The sequence below is a fragment of the Bos taurus genome, chromosome 18 (genome assembly GCF_002263795.3).
Source record: "Bos taurus isolate L1 Dominette 01449 registration number 42190680 breed Hereford chromosome 18, ARS-UCD2.0, whole genome shotgun sequence".
NCBI lineage: Eukaryota > Metazoa > Chordata > Mammalia > Artiodactyla > Bovidae > Bos > Bos taurus.
In genome coordinates, this window is record NC_037345.1 from 44,803,289 (window position 1) to 44,816,779 (window position 13,491).

Here is a 13,491-nt window from a genome sequence, read left to right on the forward strand (position 1 = left end):
AGGAAGGCAAAGCTGGTCTGCCAAGTGTAGTCCTGAGAAGGCCTAAGGATCAGGGTCACATGGGCAGAGGTATATAAACATGATCTTAGGTGGGTTTTTGCCCCCAGGGTTCAGGTACAAGTTGGCATCCCTGGACTTGTTAGATGAAATGAATGGGGCAAGATCTAGCCCAGAAATACATAATTGGTGTGATTGGTAAGGCCTGAGAAGGTGACTCAGACACAGGTGGGACCCCCAATGGTAGGATCGATGAGGACACTTAAGTGGGTAGCGTGGACTGTCATCGAGGGAAAGCCAGAGTGATCGTAGGTATGTATACCTAGGTCTGCCTGGGGAGGTCTGTGGAGCCCTTGGGTTCAGGTAGGAGAGGTAGAATATGCTGAGCCACATCAGCCACCTGTCCTTAGCACCCTGGTCCAGTGTGATGGGCAGTGTTGTGGAGGCCAGGGGATCTGTAACCAGTCTGTCACATTGGGGTCTGGTTGGCAGGGTCTGAACTAACCAAGTATGGAAAGAGATTGGATTACACCTGGTTGGAGAAGGTGGGATCTGAGGCTCGTGAGGCTCAGAACTTAGAACTGACTGCTACATCTTTAAGGTGTGTTCTGCACTCGCTGCAGGTAAAGGTGAGGTCTAGCGATCTGTGTCTGCAGCTTGACGTTTCAGAGGCTCAAATCAGATACTGGCTTTGCTGGGCTCTTCCCAAAACAAAAGTCAGGTCTGAGACCCTGCCCTCAGCCAAGGTCAGCAGCCTGGAATCTGTCAGTCTGAGCCCTGGCCGTCTATTCAGTCCAGTTTCTGGGTTTGAGTCTATTGGGTGAGATCTGAGAGCCTCCGTCAGGCATAGTGTGGTCTGTGGGACTGTGACTGTCAGATCAGGTTCCCCCAAACCCAGAGCCTTTCTAAGTAAAGAACCCCATCATACTCATCTTTATTACCCAAGCTGAAACGTCTGATCCTCTCACTCTTGATCCTCTCATTGTGCCAATTCATCCTGTTTAATTAACATCCTGAATCAGTGCTATGCATCCGCACCACCCCCTTCCAGGGAAACGTCACTCTTTGGACGAACACTGGGGCTCCCGTGTGGTTTCCTGCTTCCCTTCTCACCTCACCTACAGACTTCTTGGTTCTCCATCCTTGCCTCTCCGCTTCTGCCCACCAGTTTATGACTCCTTCCTTCATCTTCAAAATTGTGCTGCCCGTTTTCCTGCCCAGCCTTTCTCAGCGGGCTTTCAGGAGAGAATTAAATCCTAATGCCCCAGGGCAGCCATTGGATATAATGAATTAGCACCTCTCTTTTGCATCTGGAAGGATGCTAGCCTTGGATCAACCTTGGGAGTATGGAGAAACTAAGTCATTCAAAGCATTTTCTGTGGGGCTTAATTCTCTCACTGTTGAGAAAGGCTGTTCTTGCCACAGAAGCTTTGCATTTGCTGTTCTTGCTCCCGGAATCCTCCTCCCTCTGTGCTTCCCTGAGTAGTACTTGCCCATTCTTCACATCCAGGCTGAAGCACCTTCAGAGTCCTTTCATTATTGGTTTCAGTACTGTATTCCTGTCTTCTAAGCACTTTATCTCATTTTCACATTTATTGGCATTTCATTATTGGTTGTTTCATTTATATCTTTCACCCCCATGGATTGTTGGCATTGCCTATGCTAGGAACTTGGTGGGTACTCCATAAATAGTTGTTAGGAAGATGTGATTGGAGCTCTGAGGATTCCGATGATACAAAGTGGAATCTGCAGTGTGGCATGGGAGGACACAGTGTGGATGGTAGGTCTCGGTCTGGCTTGGGCTGAGGCTGAAGATCAGTCAAGCCCAGGTATGAGCTGCTGGGCCTGTCAGTGTCCCAGGAAGCAGGGCTGGCACAGGTAGGAGCTGTGTCTGTCAGTACAGCCTGGGAGTCGGGGATGGGCTCAGGTACAAGGCACTGGATCTCCTGTCAGAAGAGTCAAGGCTAGACCCAGGTATGAGGCATTGGGCCTGAGGAGCAGGGCCACAGTCAGGTAGGAGGTGCTAGGGTTTTTCGTTGTTCAGGGAAGCATGGGCACAGGTAGAAGGTGCTGGGTCTGTTAGTGTTTACGGAGGCTGGACACAGGTATGAGTCACTGGTTCTGTTGATGTCCTAGGAGGCATGACTAGACACAGGTATGGGGTTCTGATTTGTCAGTGTCCAAGGAGGTGGGCTCGGCACTGGATCTGCTGGTGTCTGAGGAGGCCAGACCTGGCTCAACTATGAGGCCCTGGGTCTGTCGGTGTCTGGTGAGGCCAGACCTGTGCAGGTATGAGGCCCTGGGTCTGTTGGCATCTGAGGAGGCCAGACCTGGCTCAACTATGAGGCCCTGGGTCTGTCGGTGTCTGGTGAGGCCAGACCTGTGCAGGTATGAGGCCCTGGGTCTGTTGGCATCTGAGGAGGCCAGACCTGGCTCAACTATGAGGCGCTGGGTCTGTCGGTGTCTGGTGAGGCCAGACCTGTGCAGGTATGAGGCCCTGGGTCTGTCGGTGTCTGAGGAGGCCGGACCTGTGCAGGTATGAGGCCCGGGTCTGTTGGTGTCTGAGGAGGCTGGACCTGTGCAGGTATGAGGCCCTGGGTCTGTCGGTGTCTGAGGAGGCGGACCTGTGCAGGTATGAGGCCCTGGGTCTGTCGGTGTCTGAGGAGGCCGGACCTGTGCAGGTATGAGGCCCGGGTCTGTTGGTGTCTGAGGAGGCTGGACCTGTGCAGGTATGAGGCCCTGGGTCTTTCGGTGTCTGAGGAGGCGGACCTGTGCAGGTATGAGGCCTTGGGTCTGTTGCATCTGAGGAGGCTGGAGCTGGTTCAGGTATGAGGCCCGGGTCTGTCGGTGTCTGAGGAGGCCAGACCTGTGCAGGTATGAGGCCTGGGTCTGTCGGTGTCTAGGGAGGCCAATTCTGTGCAGGTATGAGGCCTGGGTATTTCAGTGTCTAGGGAGGCCGATCCTGTGCAGGTATGAGGCCTGGGTCTGTCTATGTCTAGGGAGGCTGGCTGGACCTGGTGCAGCTATGAAGCCCAGATCTGTCGGTGTCTGAGGAGGCTGGAGCTGGTTCAGGTATGAGGCCCGGGTCTGTCGGTGTCTGAGGAGGCCAGTCCTGTGCAGGTATGAGGCCCGGGTCTGTCGGTGTCTGAGGAGGCTGGACCTGTGCAGGTATGAGGCCTGGGTCTGTCGGTGTCTAGGGGAGCCGATCCTGTGTAGGTATGAGGCCTGGGTCTGTCAGTGTCTGGTGAGGCTAGACCTGGTGCAGGTATGGAGGCCTGGATCTGTTTGTTTGGTGAGGCTGATCCTGTGCAGGTATGAGGCCCGGGTCTGTCGGTGTCTTGAGGAGGCTGGAGCTGGTTCAGGTATGAGGCCCGGATCTGTTGGTGTCTGGGGAGGCCGGACCTGTGCAGGTATGAGGCCCGCGTCTGTCGGTGTCTGAGGAAGCTGGAGCTGGTTCAGGTATGAGGCCCGGGTCTGTTGGTGTCTGGGGAGGCCGGACCTGTGCAGGTATGAGGCCCAGGTCTGTCAGTGTCTGGTGAGCCCAGACCTGGTGCAGGTATGGAGGCCTGGATCTGTTTGTTTGGTGAGGCCGATCCTGTGCAGGTATGAGGCCCGGGTCTGTCGGTGTCTGAGGAGGCTGGAGCTGGTTCAGGTATGAGGCCCAGGTCTGTCGGTGTCTGGGGAGGGCAGACCTTGCTCAGGTATGAGGCCTGGGTCTGGCAGTGTCTGGGGGGAGGCCGGACCAGCCACAGTAAGGTCTCGGGTTGAGTCTGTGGCTCTGGCCAGTCCATGTGTAGTTAGTGCTGTTGGTCAGCCCAACAGCTGCCAGCACCCGGCTTGCTGTCTTGCTTCTCAGAGGTGGGTTGGGCCAGGCCCTTGGAACTGCACCTGTAGAAGAGCATGGCTCCTGGGGACAAGTTTCCTGGCAGGAGGGAGGGGGGGCGGGGTGTGCCAACCTCTCCTCAGTGCCTTTTCCTGTCTCTTCTAGTGGGTGGGAGGCCGCTACTCGCTGTGGTCAGCCATCGGACTCTCCATTGCCCTGCACGTGGGTGAGTGTGTGTGTTTTATGTCTCTGTCTTGGGAGACGATGCTGCAGTCTGAGGTAGGGGTGGGGGCTCATGTCCCCAGATGCCCTCTTGTTCCCTCAGGCTGCTGGCTTCTCTGCCCTTGATGGGACCCTTTCTCCCAGGTCAGATGGGAAAGGCTGAGTGACCCTTGGTATTTGCAGGTTGGCCTTTCTCCCTGCCCCTCACAACTGTGGTCTGTCTCATTCCCCATGCCAGGTGGAGTTACAGCTGCCTTTGAGCTCAGGACTGACTCTGATTAGACAGGCTTTCCACAGGCCTTCGTCCTCCCAGATCCTGTTGCTTCTGGCTCCCCCTCCAGCCTTCTCCTGGTTCTATAAGAAGCTGTGTCCATGGCCTGGAGGCACAGTCAGTTCAGTTCAGTTTAGTCACTCAGTCGTGTCCGACTCTTTGTGACCCCATGAATCAGAGCACGCCAGGCCTCCCTGTCCAACACCAACTCCCGGAGTTCACCCAGACTCACGTCCATCGAGTCAGTGATGCTATCCAGCCATCTCATCCTCTGTCATCCCCTTCTCCTCCTGCCCCCAATCCCTCCCAGCATCAGAGTCTTTTCCAATGAGTCAACTCTTCGCATGAGGTGGAGGCACAGGGCACGATCATTTCTATTGATGCGGCTTTTGTGTTGCAGGATTTGACAACTTCGAGCAGCTGCTCTCAGGAGCTCACTGGATGGTAAGTGCTGAGGCCCGAGTTCTCCAGCAGGCACTGGCCAGAGACATGTTGGTTGGTGCAGCTCCCTCCCCCTCAGCAGCTGCTGAGCCCCTGTCCACCCTGGTCTCCTTGCAGGACCAGCACTTCCGCACAACGCCCCTGGAGAAGAACGCCCCCGTGCTGCTGGCTCTGCTGGGCATATGGTACATCAACTGCTTTGGGTGTGAGACGCACGCCATGCTGCCCTATGATCAGTACCTGCACCGCTTTGCTGCCTACTTCCAGCAGGTACCAGCTGCCAAGCCAGGCTTTGGGTCAGGGGCCCCCTGAGCCCAGGTTACTTCTCCTCCTAGGGCCTTTCCCCCTGTTAGCCTCAGGCATGTCCAAGGCCCACCTGTGCTCCCCCTCTCATGGTGAATCTCCGTAACCAGGATCCATGTCAGTCAAGTTGGGCTACCATGGGAGGGGCATGACTGGCTGTCATGGCGTCGTGGCTGGTCAGGCTCTGGCGTGACTCAGGGCATATGCCTCACCCGGGTCACTTCTTTCTTGGACATCACCTGTTAGGCTGGGGCCATAGCCTGGGACCCCCGTAGTTTGCACTGCCTTTGTCTCCCTCCAGAAAAGCAAGTTTACACCCAGTCTGTGGTGCCTCTTTGGGCCCCTCACAGCCCTCTGCCCCTGGAATCTCCACAGCCCCCTTGAAGCAGCAGATTCTGTGACTGGAGGAGGGGCTGAGGCCCCCCCAAGACCAGAGTCTGGTTGGGGGGATGGCCCTCAAATACAGTACAGCCTGGACCCCAGCCTGCCTTAAGAAATCACTTAAAGATTTTGTGACCAGTTTCTGCTCTTAGGAAGGTCCTCCCTGTACTGCCATACCTTCCTTCCCCTGGTCATGGGTCCTCCCTGGACCTCCATTCTTACCTTCTCCTGGTCATGGGTCCTCCCTGGACCTCCATTCTTACCTTCTCCTGGTCATGGGTCAGAAGCAAAATGCTTGTGACCTCTGCCCTCCCAGGTGAGGACGTAAAAGGATCGTGCCTGTGGATATCTCACGGGGCAGAGCAGGCACGCCTGGTGTGTCCCAGGCAGGTTTTGGGGATGGTGTGTGAAGAGCAAGACTTGCAGATCGAGGGCTGGGTTTCTGGCCCTGTTCCAGGGTGACATGGAGTCCAATGGGAAGTACATCACCAAGTCTGGCACCCGCGTGAACTACCAGACGGGCCCCATTGTGTGGGGGGAGCCAGGGACCAATGGCCAGCACGCCTTCTACCAGCTCATCCACCAAGGTAGGGCCCATCTGGCCTGCGCAGAAGTGCTACTGGGGATGGGGAGGGCCTGCCGGCAGAGCCCCCTCCATCAGATGAGGGTTCCCCTGGAGACCATATGGGTGGCTCCCATGGCGGGGGTAGGTACCTGAGTGAGCGCTGTACCCTTCACAGGTACCAAGATGATACCCTGCGACTTCCTCATCCCGGTCCAGAGCCAGCACCCCATAAGGAACGGTTTGCATCACAAGGTAAAAACACTCTTCCTGACCCTTTTCAGCTGTCTTAGATTCACATCACACCCAGACCTCTTAAGACTGCTGCGTTAGTCAGCAGCGACTAGTTTTCTGTTCCTGTCACCACAAGCTTAGTGGCTTAAAAACAACACTCATTTATTGTCTTGGTTTCTTTGGGCCCCAGTCCATCACGCTTGCTGGGTCTCTGCTCAGGGTCTCAGGCTGAAGTCAGGGTGTCCACGGGGCTATGTTCCTTTTTGGAGGCTCTCGGGGGCAGCCTTTTCATCATTCATTCAGATTGTTGGCAGAATCCATTTCCCTATCAGTTCATTCGCTGAGTCGTGTCCGATTCTTTGTGACCTCCATGGACTGTAGCACACCAGGCTTCCCTGTCCCTCAACAACTCCCGGAGCTTGCTCAAACTGTAGTCCATCAAGTCGGTAATGCCATCCAACCATCTCATCCTGTCATCCCCTTCTCCTGCGTTCAGTCTTTCCCAGCATCAGGGTCTTTTCCAAGAAGTCAGTTCTTCGCATCAGGTCACCAAAGTATGAGTTTCAGCTTCAGCATCAGTCCTTCCAATGAATATTCAGGATTTATTTCCTTTAAGATTGACTGGTTTGATCTTGCAGTCCAAGGGACTCTCAAGAGTTTTCTCTAACACCACAGTTCAAAAGCATCAGTTCTTCAGTGCTCAGCTTTCTTTATAGTCCAACTCTCACATCCATACATGACTACTGGAAAAACCATAGCTTTGACTAGATGGAGTTTTGTCAACAAAGTAATGTCTCTGCTTTTTAATATGCTCTCTAGGTCGGTCGTAGCTTTTCTTCCAAGGAGCAAGCGTCTTTTAATTTCATGGCTGCAGTCACCATCTGCAGTGATTGTGGAGCCCCCCAAAATAAAATTCTCACTGTTTCCACGGTTTCCCCATCTATTTGCCATGAAGTGACAGGACCAGATGCCATGATCTTTGTTTTTGGAATGTTGAGTTTTACCATTTCCCTATGGTTGTAGGACCAAGGTCCGGTTTCTTTGTTGACAGCTGGGAGCCATGCTCAACTTCTAGAAACCCTTTTGGCTCTTGGTCTCAGAACCAGCAGGGGTGGGCTGAGTCCCTCTGATGCTTCAGTTCTGTCCTGCCTCTTCAGTTGCATGTCAGAGGATGACTCACTTGCCTTCCCCTTCTGTTATTTTTAAGGGCCATGTGATTACATTGGGCCCACCCAGATAATCTCCTTATCTTAAGGTCTGTAACCTTAGCTCCAAATCCCTCTCTCTACCAAATCCCTTTTGCCATGCTGTGTACACAGGCATTAATAGCAGGGGACAAAGATCAGGGATTTAAGATCTTGTCTGCCATGACAGCAAGGGGAAAACCACCCCACTCCAGACAAGGGTCCTTGAAGAGGACTGCTCCTGCCTTATCTCGGGTGTGCAGAGTAGCACAGGTTACTGTGGGCACAAGCTTTGGATTCGGTGTCCTGGGTTTGAATTCTGATTCTTCCCCTCTGTCCCTCTGGCTGGGATTCAGTGCTGTTGACTTGAAGAAACTGAGGCTCAGCTAGAAAAGAGAGATGATGCCTCTGCCCGTCATGGTCTTAAAAGATAGACATTGGTAAAGTTCTTAAAAGGGCCCTCAGCAAGTAGTATAGTCCCTGAAGGGTACTTATTGTCATTAGCTAGTTTCTGGTGTCCTTGGATGTGCTCTGTTGTCCCCGCTTGTTCCAAATAAGCTCTCGAGTCGGAGGCAGTCGGGCTAACCCCAACTGTTGAGACTAACCCCGACTGGGCAGTGCCAGGCAGTCTCATCTGTCTGCCTGAAGCTCACACGTGCTTCACGATGGTACTTGATGTCTCTCTCATCACGATGGTACTTGATGTCTCTCTCATCAGATCCTCCTGGCCAACTTCTTGGCCCAGACTGAGGCCCTGATGAGGGGGAAGTCGACAGAGGAGGCCCGGAAGGAGCTACAGGCTGCTGGAAGGAGTCCAGAGGACTTTGAGAAGCTGTTGCCTCACAAGGTCAGTGCTTCTCTTGGAGTGGGCTTTGGGGTGGCATCCTGGAGTTGGAAGGATAAAGTCGTGTGGCCGTGGCCGGGGAGCACTGTCCTGTCCACAGTAGGGGGCGCTGTCCTCACGGACCTGCCCACCCCAGCCTTGGGCAGGGTGTGCTTCCCTTCTGAAGAGCTGGGGACCATGACTAACTGGGGGACATTCGTGGGTGTTTTCTGAAGGTCTTTGAAGGAAATCGCCCGACCAACTCTATAGTGTTCACCAAACTCACGCCATTCATTCTTGGAGCCTTGATTGGTGAGTAAGCGGGGATGGTCTCAGCTTGGGGTAGGTCTGAGTGGGCTGGGGGAACCCTAACGTGCTTCCCTCAACATGTACCCCCTTCCACAGCCATGTATGAGCACAAGATCTTCGTTCAGGGCATCATCTGGGACATCAACAGCTTTGACCAGTGGGGGTGAGTTGCTGGCTCAAGGGGAGGGTAGGGAATGCCTACCAAAGGTTAGTTGGCTTGTGGATTTCCCTAGTAATGCTGGAAGCCTCCTCATACCCTTCTTTCTCCTCTCCCTGGCAGAGTGGAGCTGGGAAAGCAGCTGGCTAAGAAAATTGAACCTGAGCTTGACGGGAGCAGCCCAGTGACTTCTCACGATTCTTCCACCAATGGGCTGATCAACTTCATCAAGCAGGAGCGAGAGGCCAGAAGCTAATAAACTCGTGCCCAGCAGCAGTCCCTGTTGTGACTGGTCCTTCTTGTCTGCCTGCCCAGAGTCTGCACTGCACGGTCCTGCCCAGAGCACCCTCTGGTTTTGGGCTTGGACCACGAGCCCTTTGAGGGAAGCTGGTCTGGAATTGCCACCCCTGCCCTCTCAGTGTCCACACCCTCTCTGTTCTACAGTTGGCTGAAGTGTTTCAGTGCAACTGATTTTTCTCATCTATGTTTATTGTTCATGTACCAGGAAGAAAAATAAAGATGTCACAAGGGAGGTCATGGGCTTAGCCTCTTTGTCGTGAGATGGGCTCTCTGCAGAAGTCAAGGTGCCCAGTAGGAAGAGTGGTTGCCTTGACTGAGGCTTGACTGTAATTGGTGAGCAGATCCACACTGGAAGATGGTCCCTTGAGAAGAGAGTGGGTGCAGCGGAGCACTGTCCATGTCTCGAGGGCAGCTTGGCCTCTGCAGCTGGATCTCTCCTCTGTCTTCTTACACTGCTCAGGGTGAGGCTTACAGTATTTGCTGAACGGTTTTTAAAACCACAGCGAGATTTTGTCTCTTTTGGGTGGATTCCTGGCCCAGATCAAGAGTGACTGCTAACTCCTGGCCAGGTGCTCAAGTAATTCTTCCCTTTGATAAGGTAGACATTGAAAAAAAAGGAATTTTGAACAAACTGCTCTTTTATCTTCTATTTAAGGTACTTCTATTCAAGATTAAATAATACTTCTGGCCAACTTAGCTGAAAAGGAATTTCATTTAAAGAATTGATGGGACTTTCCATGTTGTCCAGTGGTTAAAAATCTGCCTGCCAATGCAGGGGACATGGGTTCAGTCCCTGGTCCAGGAAGATTCCACATGCCACGGGGCAACTAAGCCCATGCACCACAACTACTGAGTCTAAACTCTAGAGCCCAGGAGCCACAACTACTGAGCCTGAGCGCCCTAGAGCCTGTGCCCAACAGCAGAAACCACCTCAATAAGAAGCCCGTGCATCACTAAAGAGTAGCCCCAGCTCACTGCAACTGGAGAAAGACTTGGAGTGGCAACGAAGATCCAGCAGAGCCAAAAATGAAGTGAAGTAAAGTGCAAGTTGCTCAGTCATGTCCGACTCTTTGTGACCCCATGGACTATACAGTCCATGGAATTCTCCAGGCCAGAATACTGGAGTGAGTAGCCTTTCCCTTCTCCAGGGGATCTTTCCAACCCAGGGATTGAACCCAGGTGCCTGCATTGCAGGCAGATTCTTCACCAGCTGAGCCACAAGGGAAGCCCAAAATAAATTAGCCAAAAATAAGTTAAGGTTTTTAAAAAAATGATGAGCAGAACCAATGGGCAGGCTAGAGGCTGAGCTTTCCAGATGTACACCCTAGACTATGACACAGAATGATCTCAACCAGGAAAACTACTGCCCATCATAAGGCCCTGCTGCCCTCGACCCTGTCATCAGGGTGGCCTTGACCCCATCTTCTGGGCTGCCTGGATTTGAGTTGTCCTGTGAAGAGCTGACTCATTGGAAAAGACTGATGCTGGGAGGAATGGGGGGCAGGAGGAGAAGGGGATGACAGAGGATGAGATGGCTGGATGACATCACCGACTCGATGGACGTGAGTTTGAGTGAACTCTGGGAGTTGGTGATGGACAGGGAGGCCTGGTGTGCTGCAATTCATGGGGTCGTAAAGAGTCTGACACGACTGAGTGACTGAACTGAACTGGCTTGGTCATATTCCTTCCTCCAAATAGGGAGAAGTCAGGACAAACTGCACCCATGGAAGGAAGGAATACCCTGATTGTAGAGTGACCATGTAGGTGCAAATGTCCACCTAAAATAATAGAAATTGTCACCACTTCTCATCTTCCTATTGGTGAAATGAGATTCTTTTTTTATTCCCAGAGTGAATGTCCACTTCTCTCCCCACTTTTGCAGAAGTGATAGAGGCTCTTCAACACTCAAGCTCTGTTGAAACCCCTGCTAACCCACCTCCTTTCTTAATACAGCTGATGAAAAGTGAGCTATAGTCCCAGCAAAGGCACTTCCTCTGTTACAAAAGAGCAAGCACACACAAAAAACTTGCAGAGAGGAAAATTCTGGTGGCAGACTGTCTCAGGCCGACTTGGTTTCACACAAAGGATCTTGTAGCAGTGAGACCCCTGAGTTCTAGGCCAGCTGCCGTCTCGTGTCAGGAGGAAGAGGACCTGGAAAACACCAGTTGGCCACATGTCCCTTGGCCCTACCTGGTTTTGCTCATCACTGCCACTGTAATCTCTTACAGCGTCCACTCTGTGGCTGCCAGTTGTTGCGAGTCTTGAATAGTATATGAGTTCTCCAGAGGAGCAGAACCAATAGGATGTGTCTGTATATTTCTATATAGGTGAACAAGGAGATTTCTTATGGGAGGAGGCTTACATGATTATGGAGGCTGAGAAATCCCACAATATGCTGTCTACAAGCTGGAGACTCAGGAAAGCCAGGGGCATAATTCAGTTTGACCCTGAAGGCATGAAAACGAAGAGGCCACTGATGTTAAGGTCCAGAGTCTGAAGGCTTGAGAGCCAGGAGCTCTGATGTGCAAGGGCAGAAGAAGACGGTTGTCCTGGCTCAAGAAGGAGAGAAAATTCATCTTTTCTCCTTCGTTTTGCTCTCTTTGAGCTCCCAGTAGACTGGAGAATGCCCACTCACATTATAGAGGGCAGATCTTTATTCAGTCTACCAATTCAAGTGCTATTCTCTTCTGAAGCACCCTCACAGACAGAGAAAATATGTTTTTACCAGCTATCTGGCCATTCTTTAGCCCGGTTAAGTTGACATGTAAAATTAACCATCACAAACAGCTCTTTGGGTGAGACTGAAACAGTGTTCAACATCTTCATTCTGTATTTCCTCAAATACCAACTGTATCATCATTTGATGATTACTGTGAGTTTGTCAGGAGGCCCAAACCCTACAAAATCATGAATTAAGTCAGACACTTCCAAGTCTCACACATGCAAGGACTCTTCCCAAGGACTTCACAATAATGCCAGTGTCAGATTGCTTTTAAACTGCTTCTGGAATTCTGGAATGCAGTAGTAATTCACATATTAAAAATTCCTCTTAAGTAATAAGCCTTCATGCTGTGATCACACGTTGATGGAGAGGCTGTAATAGGTAGTGTTATGATATAATCAGATGACATTGGAGAGAGCTCAGTAACTGGCAACCATCAATTTGATGACAAAAGTTTACCTTTTCCAGACTGTGGCCTTTTGCTGGAGGAGATCTTGCTATGTTAGCAAGAATAAGAAGACTTAAAAAAATTTTTTTTGGCGGCGGGGGGGGGGGGCATATGGATCTTAGTTCCCTGACCAGGGACTGGACTCGTGCCTCCTGCAGTGGAAGCACAGAGTCTTAAACACTGGACCACCACAGAAATCCCCAGGAAGAATTTTGAAGTTTGTTTCTTATTGCAGTAATTTAGAAATGTATCCTGGGAAACATTTAGCTGAAATAACAAGTATCTACCAAGTCATCCAACCATTTTGGATAGACATGATGAGAACAGCAAGATTGGACTTCATAGTACCTGTAAAGCCATCAGATTGGCAGTAATAAACCAGGAGTAAACCAGGTTTCAGCTCCAAGTCCTTGCTGGGGCTGGAGTCAAACAAAAGGAGGCACCTGTGTCTTTTTTATTTTTTTACACACCACAGTACAAAGCCTGAAATAGTACTTCTGCAACATGCTTTTTTTAAGTCCAATTTATTGAGGTGTAATTTACATATAGTAAAATTCATCTTTGGTGTACAGTTCTGACAATTCTATCCAGTCATGTAGCCAGCGCAAGTGAGATCTATAGCATTTTCATCACCCCAAGTTCTGGCATCCTTTTGTGGTCAATCTCTGCCCCCTAAACCCAGACTCTCTGGCAAGCATCGATTTGACTACAAAGGTACCTTTTCCAGAATGTGGCCTTTTGTATCTAGCTTCTTTCACTTAGCACTACCTTTTTAAAATTCCCCTGGGTGTGCTACAGGCATCTTAAAATTTTTATTATGGAAAAACTCGAACATATAAAATTCAAATAGCATAACAGACCACCCTGTGCCTCACACCAAACTCGAACAATTACCAATCCAGGGCCAATTTTATTTCATCTACGGACCCCTCCCATCACGTACCAACCCTCAGATACATCATTTCATCTACAGTATAGGCATTTCAATGTGTCTAAAAAATGTGGGCTTCCCTGGTGGCTCAGATGATAAAGAATCTGCCTGCAATGCAGGAGACCGGGCTTTGATCCCTGGGTCAGGAAGATCCCCTGGAGAAGGAAATGGCAACCCATTGCAATATTCTTGCCTGGAGTGTTCCATGGACAGAGGAGCCTGGTGGGCTACAGTTCATGGGTCGCAAAGAGACACGACTGAACGACTAATACTTTATACATTTTTTCTCTAAAAATTTAGGACCCTCTTTTTTTATTTTTTCCGGGGGTGGGGTGGGGTGGGGGGTTGTTTAGGAGAGTGCTATTCCCCTCCAATTTTTGGGG

At 51.3% G+C, this 13,491-nt stretch overlaps 1 protein-coding gene across 1 annotated transcript in view; it reads left to right on the forward strand.

Moving 5' to 3' along the window:
• GPI (glucose-6-phosphate isomerase) overlaps nt 1-9,239 on the forward strand; it is a 28,277-nt gene extending 19,038 nt beyond the window's left edge. The window contains 9 exon segments of the mRNA NM_001040471.1: nt 3,986-4,046; nt 4,714-4,757; nt 4,872-5,024; nt 5,896-6,025; nt 6,179-6,255; nt 8,137-8,265; nt 8,478-8,553; nt 8,647-8,713; nt 8,831-9,239. Of these exon segments, the coding sequence (NP_001035561.1) occupies nt 3,986-4,046; nt 4,714-4,757; nt 4,872-5,024; nt 5,896-6,025; nt 6,179-6,255; nt 8,137-8,265; nt 8,478-8,553; nt 8,647-8,713; nt 8,831-8,963 (870 nt within the window). The 3' untranslated portion in view covers nt 8,964-9,239.
• The last annotated feature ends 4,252 nt before the right edge of the window (nt 9,240-13,491 follow it).